Raw genomic sequence first — 14,704 nt, 5'->3', positions numbered from 1 at the left:
CTGCTCCCTGGAGAGATTTCTAGCTCTCCACCCCCTGCACACCAGGCTTGGCCATTGAAATGTGAGTGAAGGTGAGGGGCGGGGGGTGTTCCTGGCAAAAGCTCTTAGGAGCCAGCATGCAATGCACTTTTCCCCCTGCTGCCATGACTGGCCGTGTCCCAGACAAAGGTCTGTCCACCAGTCTGAGTCCGGGAGTGAATTCATCACAGAGCACTGCCATAGCTCCCTGCGATGGACATGGAGCCGGAGTGAGAAATCAGGCTTCGTTGCTGTCAGCCAGTGAGGTTTGGGCCTGTATTTTACTGCAGCATAATTTAGTCTAAACTGACTAATTCAGAGCCGATGGGCTGTCCAGTGGAGGCCAGAAAAAGGTTCATGCAAGTCTCATCTGGCACATGCAGCCCACATTTGTGGACAAAGATCATCTGTCTCTAAGGTTGATGTTAAAAAACATAGGATGAGTAAAATTAGCTCCCTTTGGAAAGAACTTACTCCAAGATACAATGAATCAGTACAAGTTCTCACAGCCAAGGAGGAGAGAGACATCATTGGTGTAAAAGATACACACCCTTGTAACGTTTAAGATTAGTGCCTTCAACCTGGCCAGTGTCTCTCAGTGGTTGTTGACCTATAAATCACGTTTGGATTCCCAGTCAGGGCACAAGCCAGATTGCAGGCTCCGTCCCCAGTGGGGTGTGTGCAGGAGGCAGTGATTCAATGATTCTTTCTCATCATTGATGTTTCTATCTCTCTCTCCCTCTCTGAATCAATTAAAAAGTATGTGTTTTAAAGAGAGCATCCTTTTAAAGATTTCCACACTCATTGTCTGATTTAATTCTCTAGGGAGACTTGAGGCTTTGGGCTTGTCTGTCATTCACTCACACAGCTAATGTGTCAGGAATGGCATTCAAACAGGATGCATCTGGACTTTATTCTTAAACACTAAGCCTTTTTTTAAAAAATTAAGGCATAATTGACATACAACTTATATTAATTTCAGGTGTGCAACATAATCATTTCATATATGTGCACACTGAGAAATGATCACCAGGTGGGAGATGACCTGTGGACTGAAGGGTTCCCGTCAAGGGCACATGCTTGGATTGCGAGCTTGGTCCCCAGTAGGGGTCCTGCAGGAGACAGCTGATAAATGATTCTCGCTCATCATTGAGGTTTCTATTTCTCTCTCCCCTCTCCCTTCCTCTCTCAAATCAATAAAATACATATATAAGAGCATTATTAATCCCATGTAAGAAACGAGGGAACTGAGGCTCAGAGGAGTTGAGATGCACCTGGAAAGAGGAGTGGGAAAGGCAGGCATGGGTGACTGGGTTCCTCCCCGGCGTCCCCCACGCTGACGCCCTTGCTTCTGGTTGTAGAACTGCCTGGACATGGCCAACCAGACCCAGGTCTCTGAGTTCGTCCTCCTCGGCCTTTCTGAGCAGCCCCGGCAGCAGCAGGTGCTCTTGGGGCTCTCCTGCAGCCTGTATCTGATTGGTTGCCTGGGGAACCTGCTCACCATCCTGGCCATCGTCTCAGACCCTCACCTGCACAGCCCCATGTACTTCTTCCTCAGCAACTTATCTCTCCTCGACGTCTGCTTCACCTCCACCACCATCCCCAAGATGCTGCTGAACCACCTGCGCGGGCTCACCACCATCTCCTCCTCCGCGTGCCTGGTCCAGATGTATTTCTTCATCGCCTTTGGGGCAGCCGACAGCATCCTCCTCTCGGCCATGGCTTATGACCGCTACCTGGCCATCTGCCGCCCGCTGCACTACCTGACAATCATGAGCATGCTGCGGTGTGCCTTGCTGGTGGCCGTGCCCTGGATCTTGGCCAACGTCATCTCCATGGTCCACACTATTCTGATGACCCGGTTGTCCTTTTACACCAGTAGGATCCCACACTTCTTCTGTGACATTAATGCCTTAATCAAGCTCTCCTGCTCTGACACGCACGTCAACGAGATGCTGATGTTGGTGCTTGGGGGTTCCGGGGTTCTGGTGCCTTTTGTGTGCATCATGGCCTCTTACACTCCCATCGCTGTGGCTGTGTGGAAGGTGCCCTCGGCCCGGGGGAAGTGGAAAGCGTTCTCCACCTGTGGCTCTCACCTTTGTGTCGTCTCTCTCTTCTACGGGACTATCATTGGGGTCTACTTCAACCCTGCCTCCACACACACCACCCACGGGGACATGGCGGCCACAGTGATGTACACCATGGTGACCCCCATGCTGAACCCCTTCATCTACAGCCTGCGGAACCGCGATCTGAGGGGTGCCCTCAGGAAACTTCTCAGCCTCAACCACTTGGCTAAGCCTCTGTGAACGCTCTTCTTGTACCCAATTGCTCTGCAAGTGAACTAATGCTTCCCAGTGTTAGAACTCAGGGTGGCATTTCTTTTTCTTTTTCTTTTCTAAAGGTAGAAACAAAGTTATTATTCATGTAAGTTCTTTATTTTTAATACATTTTGTATATATTTGACATATTACATTGTGTATGTTTAAGGTGTACAATGTGTGTTAATTTGAGATATACCTTGTAATATGATTGCCATTGTAGCGATACTTAGTACTTGTCACATTACATAATTATCCTCTCTTTTTAGTGGTTGAGATAATTAAGATTTATTCTCTTAGCTAGTTTGATGATTGTAGTACAGTATTGTTGTATGTATTCATTATACTGTGCATTAGATCTCTATGGCTTATTTACCACTCATGTAAACATCCTTAAACATCAATCTTGTCTTCCCAACCCCATCTCCTAGTAACCACCATTCTGTTTTTTCATGAGTTTGATTTTTTTAGAGTTCACATATAAGTGGTATCATACACTACTTGTCTTCCTCTGACTTATCTCACTTAGCATAATGTGCTCAAGGTCCATCCAAGTTATTGCAAATGGCAGGATATCCTCCTTTTTTATGGCTGAAAAATATCATATATATATATATATATATATATATATATATATATATATATCCTATATAATAAAAGCCTAATATGCTAAGTGTCTGGTTGTCCGTTCAACCAATCAAAGCGTAATATGCTAAAGAAATGCTAAGGCCACTCAACCGCTCGCTATGACATACACTGACCACCAGGGGGCAGACAGTCGACCGGTTGACCAGTCGCTATGACGTGCTCTGACCACCAGGGGGCAGATGCTCTGACCGGTAGGTTAGCTTGCTGCTGGGGTCCAGCCAATTGGAACTGGGCAAAATGAGCTGGACACGCCCTAGAGCCCTCCCCTGGTCCCTCCCTGGCCCTGATCATGCACTGGCAGGGTCCCTCCACCTGGCTTGCAGGGATCAGGCTGAAACCAGCTCTCCAACATCCCCTGAGGGGTCCTAGATTGCAAGAGGGTGCAGGCCAGACCGAGGGACCTCACCAGTGCACGAATCTGTGCACTCGGCCTCTAGTGTATAAATAAACTTATTATTATTTTAAAACAGGTCACATTTCAAATCAGTGGCCTATTTAGTGAATCATATTGGGACAGTTAGTCATTAAGAATGTGTTTACCACTACACATCTATTAGAATGGCTGAAATCCAGAACACTGAGAACACCAAATGCTGGTGAGGATGTGGAGCAACAGGAACTTTGATCCGTTGCTGGTGGGGATGCAAAATGGTACAGCTACACTGGAAGACCATCTGGTGGTGCCTTAAAAAGACAAAAATAATGTCATCATACGATCCAGCAACCGTGGTCCTTGGTATTTACCCAAAGTAGTTAAAAACGTAGGTTCACACAAAAACCTGCACATGGATGTTTGTAGCAGCTTTATTCATAATTATTAAAACTTGAAGTAACCAAAATGACCTTCGGTAGGTGAATGGATAAAGTGTAGTACACTACATGATGGAATTTATTCAATGCTAAAAAGAAAGGCGCTGTCAAGCCATAAAAAGACATCAAGGAACCTTAATTGCATATTAATAAGTGAAAGAAGCCCATCTGAAAAGGCTACCTACCGTATGATTTCAACTATATGGCAATCTAGAAAAGGCAGAACTATGGAGACAATAAAAAGATCAATGGTTGCCAGTGGTTAGGGGAGAGGGAGGATTTTTAGGGCAGCGAAAATACTCTATAAAACTATAATGATAGACACATCTCATTATATAGTTGTCAAAACCCATAGACAGCACAACATCAAGAGTGACTCATAATGGGAACTATGGACTTTGGGTGATGATGATGTGTCAATGTAGGTTCAACTGTAACAAATATATCAATCACTGAGGGGTGTGTGTTGATAATGGGAGACGCTGTGCATATGGTGGTGGGGGTGGGGGAAGGGATATAGGAAATTTCTGCACTTTGCTCTCAATTTTGCTGTGAACCTAAAACTACTCTAAAAAAAAAAAAAAAAAGTCTTTAAGAAAGTTAAAACTCAACCTGAAATGCCTGCACAATATTTCTTGGTAAGTTAAAGTTTAAGAGCTGGCAAACTTTTTTTTTTCTTTTTTTTACAAATGGATAAATGGTAAGTATTTTTGACACTGTAGGCCTCATATCTCTGTCACAACTACTCAACTCTGCCACTGTAGCACAAAAACAATTATGATGTCAATTAATGGGCATGACTGCATTCCAATAATACTTTATAAAAACAGCCAGCAGATCCCCATGTTGTAGTTTTTCACCCCTAAATCTATACTATAAAAAGCATTAGAAGAAACCAAGAAGAATGTTTCTATCATATACTGTATATACTAGAGGCCTGGTGCACGAAATTTGTGCATAGGAGGGTGTCCCTCAGCATGGCCTGCACCCTCTCCAATCTGGGACTCCTCGGGGGATGTCTGATTGCCAGTTTAGGCCCGATCCAACTGGCAGTCGGACATCCCTCTCACAATCTGGGACTGCTGGTTCCTAACCACTTGACTGCCTGCTTGCCTGATTGCCCCTAACCACTTCTGCCTGCCAGCCTGATCGCCCCCTAATCGCTCCTCTAACAGCCTGATTGATGCCTAACTCTTCCCCTATTGGCCTGATTGCCCCCAACTGCCCTCCCTTGCTGGCCATTTTGTGGTGGCCATCTTTGTGGAGGCCATTTTGTGGCAGCCATCTTGTGATGGCCATCTTGTGTTGACTTAAGGCATCACGTGAGGGTGCGAGGACCACTTAGGCTTTTATTAGTATAGATATACTAAAGGCCTGGTGCACAACATTCAGGCACTGGGGGAGGGTCCCTCAGCCTGGCCTGTGCCCTCTCGCAGTCTGGGACCCCTCAGTGGACATCCTCCGAGGGGACCTTAGCGCTGCCAGAGGTGGGAGCTCTGCACTCGCCAGCCATGAGCCCGGCTTCTGTCTGAGTGGTGGTCCCCCTGTGGGAGCGCACTGACCCCCCGGGGGCAGCTCCTGTATTGAGCGTCTGTTCCCTGGTGGTCAGTGCGTGTCATAGAGACCGGTCATTCTGCCGTTCGGTTGATTTGCATATTAGGGTTTTATTATATAGGATATTTCAGAGAGGAAGGGAGAGGGGGAGAGAGGGATAGAAGCATCAATGATGAGAGAGAATCATTGATTGGCTGCTGCTACACGCCCCCACAACCCAGGCATGTGCCCTGACTGGAAATCGAATCCTGACCTCCTGGTTCATAGGTCGATGCTCAATCACTGAGCCACACGGGCCAGGCCAAGGAGAATGTGTCTGACAGAAACACTATTAAGGCACAAGAAACAGAAGGCAAAGGAAAAGATTGGTAGGCTAAATTAGTATTTGGGATCTCTTCTAAAATCTTTTTTAAATGCCTGCAAATTAATAAGAACAAAACAATCGAATAGGAAAGTGAGAAAGGCTTTGAATAGACATATCAGAAAGAGAAAACCCATATGGCTTACACAGAGTGGAGATGTTCAATTCCACCAGTAATTAGGGAAATGCAATGAAAGTGACAAAGGGACACTTGGCCAAATTAAGTTTCACACTGGCAGCGTTAGTGAGGGTGTGGGAAATATACCCTCTGACACACGGCTGCTGGGGGTGTGGCTCAGCTCAGCCATTTGGGAGCTTAATTTGGCAATTCGTCTTAAATTTAAGAATCATGTTTCCTGTGACCTGATCATCTCATTACTTAACTTTATTTGAATCAGTTAGTGCCTTATGTAGTAAAAGACGGACAAGGAGATGCATTGCATTCCTCCTAATAATGGTGGAAAATTGGAAGCAACCGAGGTGTCTATCAGTTAAGTATGCACTGCATATATTCATAAAATTGAATATTAAACTAATTTTATAAAAGTAAGGTGGTTCTGTAGCAGTGCCTCTCACCTAGGGGTGATTTTGCCTCTGTGGGCACATTTGGCGATGTCTGGACACATTTTCTTCATGGCTGGGGTAGGGGGGCTACTGCCATCTAGAGAAGCTCAGTTAATTGTACACAGATGCTGTTAAACTTCCTGCAATGTCCCGACCGGCACCCACCACAAAGATGATCCAGCCCCAGGCTGAGAAATCTACAAACTAACGGAGGGAAAAGCCAAGTTATAAAGAAGTACCTAGAGGACAATCATACCTGTGTTAAAACACACAGTATCCTACCTAATAATAGAAAAATAGGCAAATTGACCACACCAAGCCACGCCCACCAGCCAAGCCACGCCCACCAACCAATCAGACGAGTATGCAAATTACCCCAACCAAGATGGCGGTTAATTTACATATCAAGACAGCGTAGAAAGAAGCCAAGAGCTGCAGAAGGGAGCAAAGCTGCGGAGAAGCAAGCAAGCTGGGGGGGGTGGGGAGGAGAAGGGAGGAGCGGAGGCGGGGCCGGGGGAGAAGGAAGGAGAGCAGGTGGGCTGGTGGAGAAGGGAGAAAAGCAGGCGGGCTGGCAGAGAAGGCGGGGTGGGAGAGAAGGGAGGAGAGCAGGCAGGTCGGGGTAGAGTGCAGCAGGAAACCCTATTGCAGGATTCTTCCTGCAACGGGAACGCTAGTGGAAACATAAAATTACCATATGACCCAGCAATTCCACTCGAAAGGACTGAAAAGAACCTGGCCCGTGTGGTTCAGTTGGTTGGAGCATCGGCCCGTACACTAAAAGGTTGTGGGTTTGATCCTCAGTTGGGGCATGTACGGGAGGCAACTGATGAATGTTTCTCTCACATCGATGTTTCTCTCTCTCTCTCTCTCTCTCTCTCTCTTTCCCTTCTTCTCTTTAAAATCAATTAAAAAATAATTGAAAAGAATTCAAACAAATCCTTGTACACAAATATTCACAGCAATACTATTAACAATAACCAAAAGGTGGAAACAACCCATGGTGAGTGGATAAACAAAATGTGGTCCATCTACACAATGGACTATTACTCGGCCATCAAAAGGAATGAAGCACAGACACATGCTAGGAGATGGATGAATCTCAAACACATTATGCTGAGTGAAAGGAGCCGGACTCCAAAGACCACTATTGTATGATTCTGCTTATGTGAAAAGTTCAAAACCGAACTTGCAAGTCCATAGAGACAAAAGGCAGGTCAGTCAGTGGTTTCCAGGGGCTGTGGGTGGGGGAATGGGGAGTGACTACTCATGGGTCAGGGTCTCCTTTTGGGGTGATGGAAATGTTCTGGAACCAGATAGAGGTGATGGTTGCACAACACCGTGAAGGTACTAAATGCCACTGACCTGTTCATTTTATGGTACATGAATTTTACCTCAAAAACAAAACGAAAGTACAACAAAACCCCACATCAGAACTCATTTTATGGGCTTGTGTTTGTTCATATGCCTCGTACAGTCGGAAAGATGTCCATCAAATTTGTTAGCAGGATCGCATGGCTGGTCATTGCATAACTTTTAGCCTTACTTGTGGTGTTTCAATGACTTAATAAAAAGAAACAAATATTTACATGTTGTTGATTTTTCAAATATTTAAAAAGACATTTAATTGGGCAAATGACCTGGATGGGGCCGGATGAGGTAGAGGGCCATGTCAGGCAACCTCCTCGGCCCCCTGGGCAAAGGCAGGCTGCTCTCCTGCCCAAGTCAGCAGCCAGGGCCCCAAATCCCAAATTTGCAGAGCACTGGGCTCTGCTCAGCCCCCGAGAAGCTCAGTTAATTGACTCGCCCCTAGCAGGCAGGGAGGGAGGGACAGAGAGGACACTGTCCCCTCGAGGCTGCCCTCTCCCTTGCAGGATCCCCAGGGGCCCCAGCCTCCCTGGCAGCAGAAGCAGAGGCAGTAAGGACCAGAGTGAGAGGAGGCAGAGGGCAGGAGCAGAGGTGGCGAGGCTCAGATAAGCCCCTGCCCAGCTGGCATGCTCAGGGCAGCAGGCTCCTCACCTTGCAGCCAGCCTCACCTGTACAGCCCTCACCCGCAGGGCAATGCCACGCTAGGGCCTTCCGCTGGGGTGAGGCAGAAGCAGGTGCAGGGCCTGGAGCCCCAGGTAAGCCACCTTCCTTCCCTTTCACCTGAGCAGGAGACACCTAGGAACCCAGCATCTACCCCGGACTCAGAGAAGCCCCCTGTTTATAAAGCTCCTCGTACAAGTTGAGTCTGTGGGGGACATGGGGGAGGCGGGCAGCAGGCAGGGCGCCACTTCCTAGCTTCAAGGCCATGTGATGATGATGATCTCTGGAAGGTTCACTGGACAGGTGAGGAAAGTCAGGTGCCGAGAGAAGAGCTGCCACTCCAAGGTACCCAGCAGACCTCTCTCCTCTGGGTCCTGGCCAGAAACCAATGGTGGAAGCACTGGGACGGGGAGAAAGAGGGAGACAAGAGGATTCAGGATTGAGGGACTCCGGCTACCTCCCAGGGGTGTGGAGTATGGGGGAGGGAGGAACGGGTGGGATCATGGAAAGGAGTTAAGGATGAAAAGAGGGAGAGAAGTGGAGGGCGGAGGTGGCTGAAAGGGGAAGGAGAACCCAGAGGGAAATGAAACAGCTCGTTAAGAATAGCCTGCCAGCTGATACCGGTTTGGCTCAGTGGATAGAGCGCTGGCCTGCGGACTGAAAGGTCCCGGGTTCGATCCCGGTCAAGGGCATGTACCCTGGTTGCAGGAGGCAGCTGACTGATGTTTCTAATTCTCTATCCCTCTCTCTTCCTCTCTGTAAAAAAAAATCAATAAAATATATTTTTTAAAAAAGAAGAGACTGCCAGACCAGGGCAGACAGGCAAGGCAAGTAGGACCGAGAGACAAGACAGACCTAGCCCACGGGTCTCAACCAGGGGCAGTTCTGCACCCCCACCCTACCAGGGGACATTTGGCAATGTGTGAAGGTGTTTTTTTTAAAACCCTAACTGGAGGATATGTTTCTTTGTTGATTTGAGAGAGAGGGAGAGAGAAAGAGAGAGAGAAACATCAGTGTGAGAGAAAAACATCGAGCCTCCCATACACGTCCTGACCAGGGATCGAACCGGAAACCTAGGTACGTGCCCTGACCGAAAACCGAGCCTGCAACCTTTTGGTGTATGGGACGATGCTCCAACGGAGCCACCTGGCCAGGGCTGAAGATGCTTTTGATGATCACACTTGAGAGATGCTCCTGGTGCCAGGGATGCTGTGCAACATCCTGCAATGGATGGGACGGCCCCACCATAAAGAATGATCCAGCCCCAAATATCCCTGATGCGGGAGTCGGGAAACTGCCCGAGGGGTATGTGTGGGCAGGACTTGTCCACGGAACGTGTGGCCCCCGAGTCTGTGGGTGGGGATTGGCCTCACTGCCGGGGGTCCCTCTAAGTTCCAGGCAGCCGGGTCTCCCAGCTCGCTCACTCTCTGCTCAGCTTTCTTACAGAGGAACCACTAGGTGTTCTGGTGGATCCATGCCAGGGCGTTAACTGCCCTCTCTGATGTCCTGGACACCCCCCCATCATGGCACTATGGCTTTACATTTTAGAGCCGCTTTAGTTTACAGAAAATTGAGCAGACAGCACAGAGAATGCCTATAGCCTGCCTTTCTCCCCGCAAAGTTCCCTTCGTGAACATCCTGCATTAGTGAGGTACCTGCGTTACAGCTGCTGAACCAATATTGACACATGATTATGTTTTTTTTCAAATTTGAAAATGAAATGTATTCTTTCTTTCTTTCTTTCTTTCTTTCTTTCTTTCTTTCTTTCTTTCTTTCTTTCTTTTAATTGTCTAAAGTTTTACATATGTCTCCTTCTTCCCCAATTGCCCCCCCCCGCCCCCCACCAGCCAGCCATTCCCACCCCGGGCCAGCCCCCACCGCCCCAGTGTCTGTGTCCATTGGTTATGCTAATATGCATGCATGCAAGTCCTTTGGTTGCTCTCTAACCCCCCTCCCCTACCATTTGTCTCTGGATCTATTCTTGTTCATCAAACTATATTGATCATTATATCCCACATATGAGTGAGATCATTTGATATTTATCTTACTCCGACTGGCTTATTGACACATGATCATTAACTAACGCCCCCAGTTCACCTTTAGGTTCATTCTTGCCGCTGCACATCCTATGAGTCCTGACAAACGCACAATGTCATGTGTCCCCCAGGACAGTGTCACACAGAACAAAGGCCCCGAGTTCCACTGTCCATCCCCTCCCCTCTCCCTCTGAGCCCTGCAGCCACTGATCTTTTTGCTGTCTCCACAGTTTGACCTTTTCCAGAACGAACGAGCAGCTCTCTTAGCTGCGTTCTGCATCCCCATCAGCTCACCAGGTGGCACATGCAGTTCTGGGCCTCCTCCTGGGGGTGGCCGGCTCTTGTCCTCTCACAGTTCCCCCCACCCTTTCTTTCCTCACGGATGGGGTTTGGGGGATCTTAATTGAGGAGGAGGGAGTGTGTGCATGGTGAAGCCGACATGTCCCTGGTCCTGGAAGTGGCCGCTGACACGAGCAGCCATCAGTCAGGGTGAGTGTAAAGAGAATTAGGAAAAGATAGGCTTTAGGGTCAATCAGATGTAGGTTCAGACCTGGAGCTGTGGTCCCCGCGCAAGGGATGTGTCTTCTGTGGGATTCAGCGGCCACGGCTGTAACCAGGGGTCACGGCCCGTGCTCCATCACGTCGCGGTAAACATGTAATAAGAAATGCATGAGCACAGGTGCCTGGTCCGTAGTATTACCGAGCGAGGGGTCGCTGCCTGAAGCACACGGAAGCCAATACGATGGCCCTGGCTTGGAGAAAAGAAAGCGCTTTCATTTGTGAGTTCAGCCGGCCAGGGGACAGGAGGCCAGGCTCAAACCTGTCTCCCAGATCCAGCGTGCGGGACAAGATTCAAGGGGTTTCAGCACCAGATCTTCCTGGACAACGGACCCCTCACCTCTGAAAGGGTTTGGGGGGTCAGGTTCCGGTCACGTCCGGTCCTTTGTTTCTGTGGGGCGAGCCGTTAAGTGCTCACAAGTGTTACTCGTGAGTGGTGTTCACACGTGTTGCTCCCACACTTTGGTTCTGGGTCTTGTTAGAAGCTGGATAGGACAAGTTCAAGCTGGTTCTGCGGTCGCAATAGGACACATCAAAATCCAGGGCCAGAGACAGTTGCGTCTCCAACAGGACTCATTATGATGAGGGTCATGACAGGTAGGAGCAAGGATTTTTATACTCACTCAGGGATTGTTGTTTTGGAAGCACCCAGGAATGAGGGACCAAATCTGCTTTGTGAAGAGAGTATTCAGAGGAGGTGACATTTAAGCTGAATCTTAAAAAATAAACAGGAATTTGCAGGTGGAGACGGGAAGGAACCGGGCTCTGGGCAGAGGGAGCCTGCCAAAGGATTGCACCTGCTCTCTCTAGAGCCTGTCAACTCGGGAGACTTTGCCCCCCACGGGGACATTGGCAATGTCTGGAGACATTTTTGGTTGTCATGACTGAGCAGGGGCTACTGGCATCCAGCTGGTAGAAGCCAGGGATGCTGCTAATCACCTTACAGTGCATGGGAATCCCCCCCCCCCCCCCCCCGCTGCCCATATACTTCATAGCAAAGAATGATGTGGCCCCAAGTGCCAAGAGTTCCACAGGTGAGAAACCTCATCTAGACATTGGAGAGCATGGAGGCTTGTGAGCACAGCCCAACGACCCTGGTCTCGCCCATTGGAGACTCTTGTTTCCAAGTCACTGACTTTGACTCATCCCTGTAAGATCTCAGAGTGACAGGACTGAGCAGGGCTGTTGGGGCCACTGTTCTGGGGACCCTACAGGCAGGCGCTGACCCAGAAGTAGAGAAAGGATGCAAGTGATTCCAGGAGAGGGAATCCAAGAAATTCTGGAAACCAGAGATGTTTGGCGAATGCAGCCTCCAGCCACCAAAGTGTCTGGTCCCTCCTTCGTGTGTCGGTATCAACCTCTCAGGGCTTGATCAAGGATCTAAGCCCACGTAAGAGGCATTTACTGTCTTCTTTTTCCTATTTTTGTTGTGGTGAAATACACATAAGAGAAAATTACCATTTCGGCCATTTTATAGTACAATTTGGTGGCAATAAATACATTCATGATGATGTGCAACCACCACCTATGTCTAATTCCAGAACTTTTTGCCATCCCAAAAGGAAACACCATACCCACTGGCAGTCCCTCCGCATTCTCCCATCCCCCCAGCCCCTGGCAATCACTGGTGTGCTTTAAGCTGCTACATGAGTGTTCAAGCAGCACTATTCACAATAGTGAAGAAATGGAAACAGCTCAGATATCCATCAACTTGTGAATGGGCAAACAAAATGTGGTCCATCCACACAATACATATTGTTTGGCCATGGAAAGGAATAAAACACTGACACACGCTACAACATGGATGCACCTTAAAAACATGCTGAGTGAGAGAAGCCAGACCCCAAAAGGCCCACATCGTGTGATCCCATTTATGTGAAATGACTAGAACAGGCAAATCCATAGAGTCAGAAAGGAGATGAGTGGTTCACTGCCTTTCAAACTTTACATGGCCTAATAAAATAAGATCATTTAACAATAGGTAAGTTCTTCATAAAGAAACACTGATCTCATTAAATCGGTGTTATTTACTGAGCGTGGACTAATGTACCTTTGCTCACCTAGTGCACTGTTTTAATTATCATAGGTAGCGCCGACTGTGTGCTAGGTCACATTGCAAGGATAGCTCATTTACTTCTCACGAAGGCTGTTTGAGGTAGATACGGGCAAATGGAGGTACCGAGAGGTGAAGAAACTCTCTCAGGTTTATACAAGAGGCAGAGCAGGGATTCTAACTCATGTTGGCCAACTCCCACGTTCCTTTGTCTAATGGCTAATTGCATTGCCTCAGAACGTCCTGACATGGCTCATGGGAGTTGGAGAAAACCAGAACGTTATTCCCACACAGTCCCCTGCCTCTGATTTCCGGCATGGACACCTCTGGAGAAAGAATCTGATTGATTCATATTAAGTCGGAGATGCGCACTGGTCCAAGGAGTTGTCCTTATGGGGTAGGGATGGCTCACGGTATCTGAAGCTGTGAGAAGAACAGGGATTTATCGGGAGGGGGCAGGAGGGCAGAGCAGAAATAGCTGCTCTGGAGGAACATTTTCATTTTAGGAGGAAACTTAGAGGCATAGTCCTTGGAGACAGCCAGCCATGGGTTCAAGTCTTATCTCTGCCATTTTAACAGCTTCGCCTAAAAAAATTAGACTCTGCACCCCAATATTCCCAATGAGTATGCTCTAGATACCTAAAGTGGTGGTCATAAAGACAGCACCTTCCTCACTAGGATGAGTAGAGGATTGAATCCTAGGCTGCACAGAGGACCCATTCAATGCCACTGTCATTGATCAGAGCAGCCCCTGAAGATAATGACCTTTCTCCATCCAGGAGCTGACCTCTCCCTGTCACACCTCCCCTCAGGCACAGCCTCCATGCCCAGAGCCAACCTCTCAGCAGTGTCTGAATTCATCCTCATCGGCTTCTCCACCTTCCCCCACCTTCAGCTGATGTTCTTCCTGCTGTTCCTGCTGATGTACCTGTTCACGCTGCTGGGGAACCTGCTCATCATGACCACCATCTGGAGTGAGCGCAGCCTCCACACGCCCATGTACCTCTTCCTGTGCGCCCTCTCCACCTCCGAGATCCTCTACACCTTCGCCATCGTCCCGCGCATGCTGGCCGACCTGCTCTCCACCCACCGCTCCATCGCCTTCGTGGCCTGTGCCAGCCAGATGTTCTTCTCCTTCACGTTTGGCTTCACCCACTCCTTCCTGCTCACGGTCATGGGCTATGACCGCTACGTGGCCATCTGCCACCCCCTGCGCTACAACGTGCTCATGAGTCCCCGTGGCTGTGCCTGCCTGGTGGCCTGGTCCTGGGCTGGTGGCTCCGTCATGGGGTTGGTGGTGACAACGGCAATTTTCCACCTCACTTTCTGTGGGCCCAACCAGGTCCACCATTTTGCTTGTCATGTGCCTCCACTGTTGAAGTTGGCCTGCGGAAATAATGTGCCAGGCGTGGCCCTGGGCGTGGGCCTGGTGTGCATCACAGCCCTGCTGGGCTGCTGCCTCCTCATCCTCCTCTCCTACGCCTCCATCATAGCCACCATCCTGAGGATCCCCTCCGCTGAGGGCCGGCACAAGGCCTTCTCCACGTGCGCGTCCCACCTCACTGTGGTGGTCGTGCACTATGGCTTCGCCTCTGTGGTCTACCTCAAGTCCAAGGGTCCCCAGTCTCTGGAAGGAGACACCCTGATGGGCGTCACCTACACAGTGCTCACGCCCTTCCTCAGCCCCATTATCTTCAGCCTCAGGAACAAGGAGCTGAAGAGCGCCATGAAGAGGACCTTCTTCCCTAAGTTCTAA

The 14,704-nt window shown here is 48.9% G+C and overlaps 2 protein-coding genes across 2 annotated transcripts; both read left to right on the top strand.

Annotated features, from left to right (window-relative positions):
- Positions 1–1,391: 1,391 nt before the first annotated feature.
- On the top strand, positions 1,392–2,327 carry LOC307099297 (olfactory receptor 1f45-like; the record flags this gene model as incomplete). The annotated part of the gene is made up of 1 exon (XM_079770649.1): positions 1,392–2,327. The coding sequence occupies one exon, from the start codon at positions 1,392–1,394 to the stop codon at positions 2,325–2,327; it is 936 nt and encodes a 311-aa protein (XP_079626775.1).
- An 11,381-nt stretch (positions 2,328–13,708) lies between these two features.
- LOC307099280 (olfactory receptor 10H1-like) lies at positions 13,709–14,704 on the top strand (the record flags this gene model as incomplete). The annotated part of the gene is made up of 1 exon (XM_079770628.1): positions 13,709–14,704. The coding sequence occupies one exon, from the start codon at positions 13,709–13,711 to the stop codon at positions 14,702–14,704; it is 996 nt and encodes a 331-aa protein (XP_079626754.1).

This window comes from Cnephaeus nilssonii (genome assembly GCF_951640355.1).
Source record: "Cnephaeus nilssonii genome assembly, chromosome: 5".
NCBI lineage: Eukaryota > Metazoa > Chordata > Mammalia > Chiroptera > Vespertilionidae > Cnephaeus > Cnephaeus nilssonii.
This window is presented reverse-complemented; position numbering and strand designations above follow the sequence as displayed.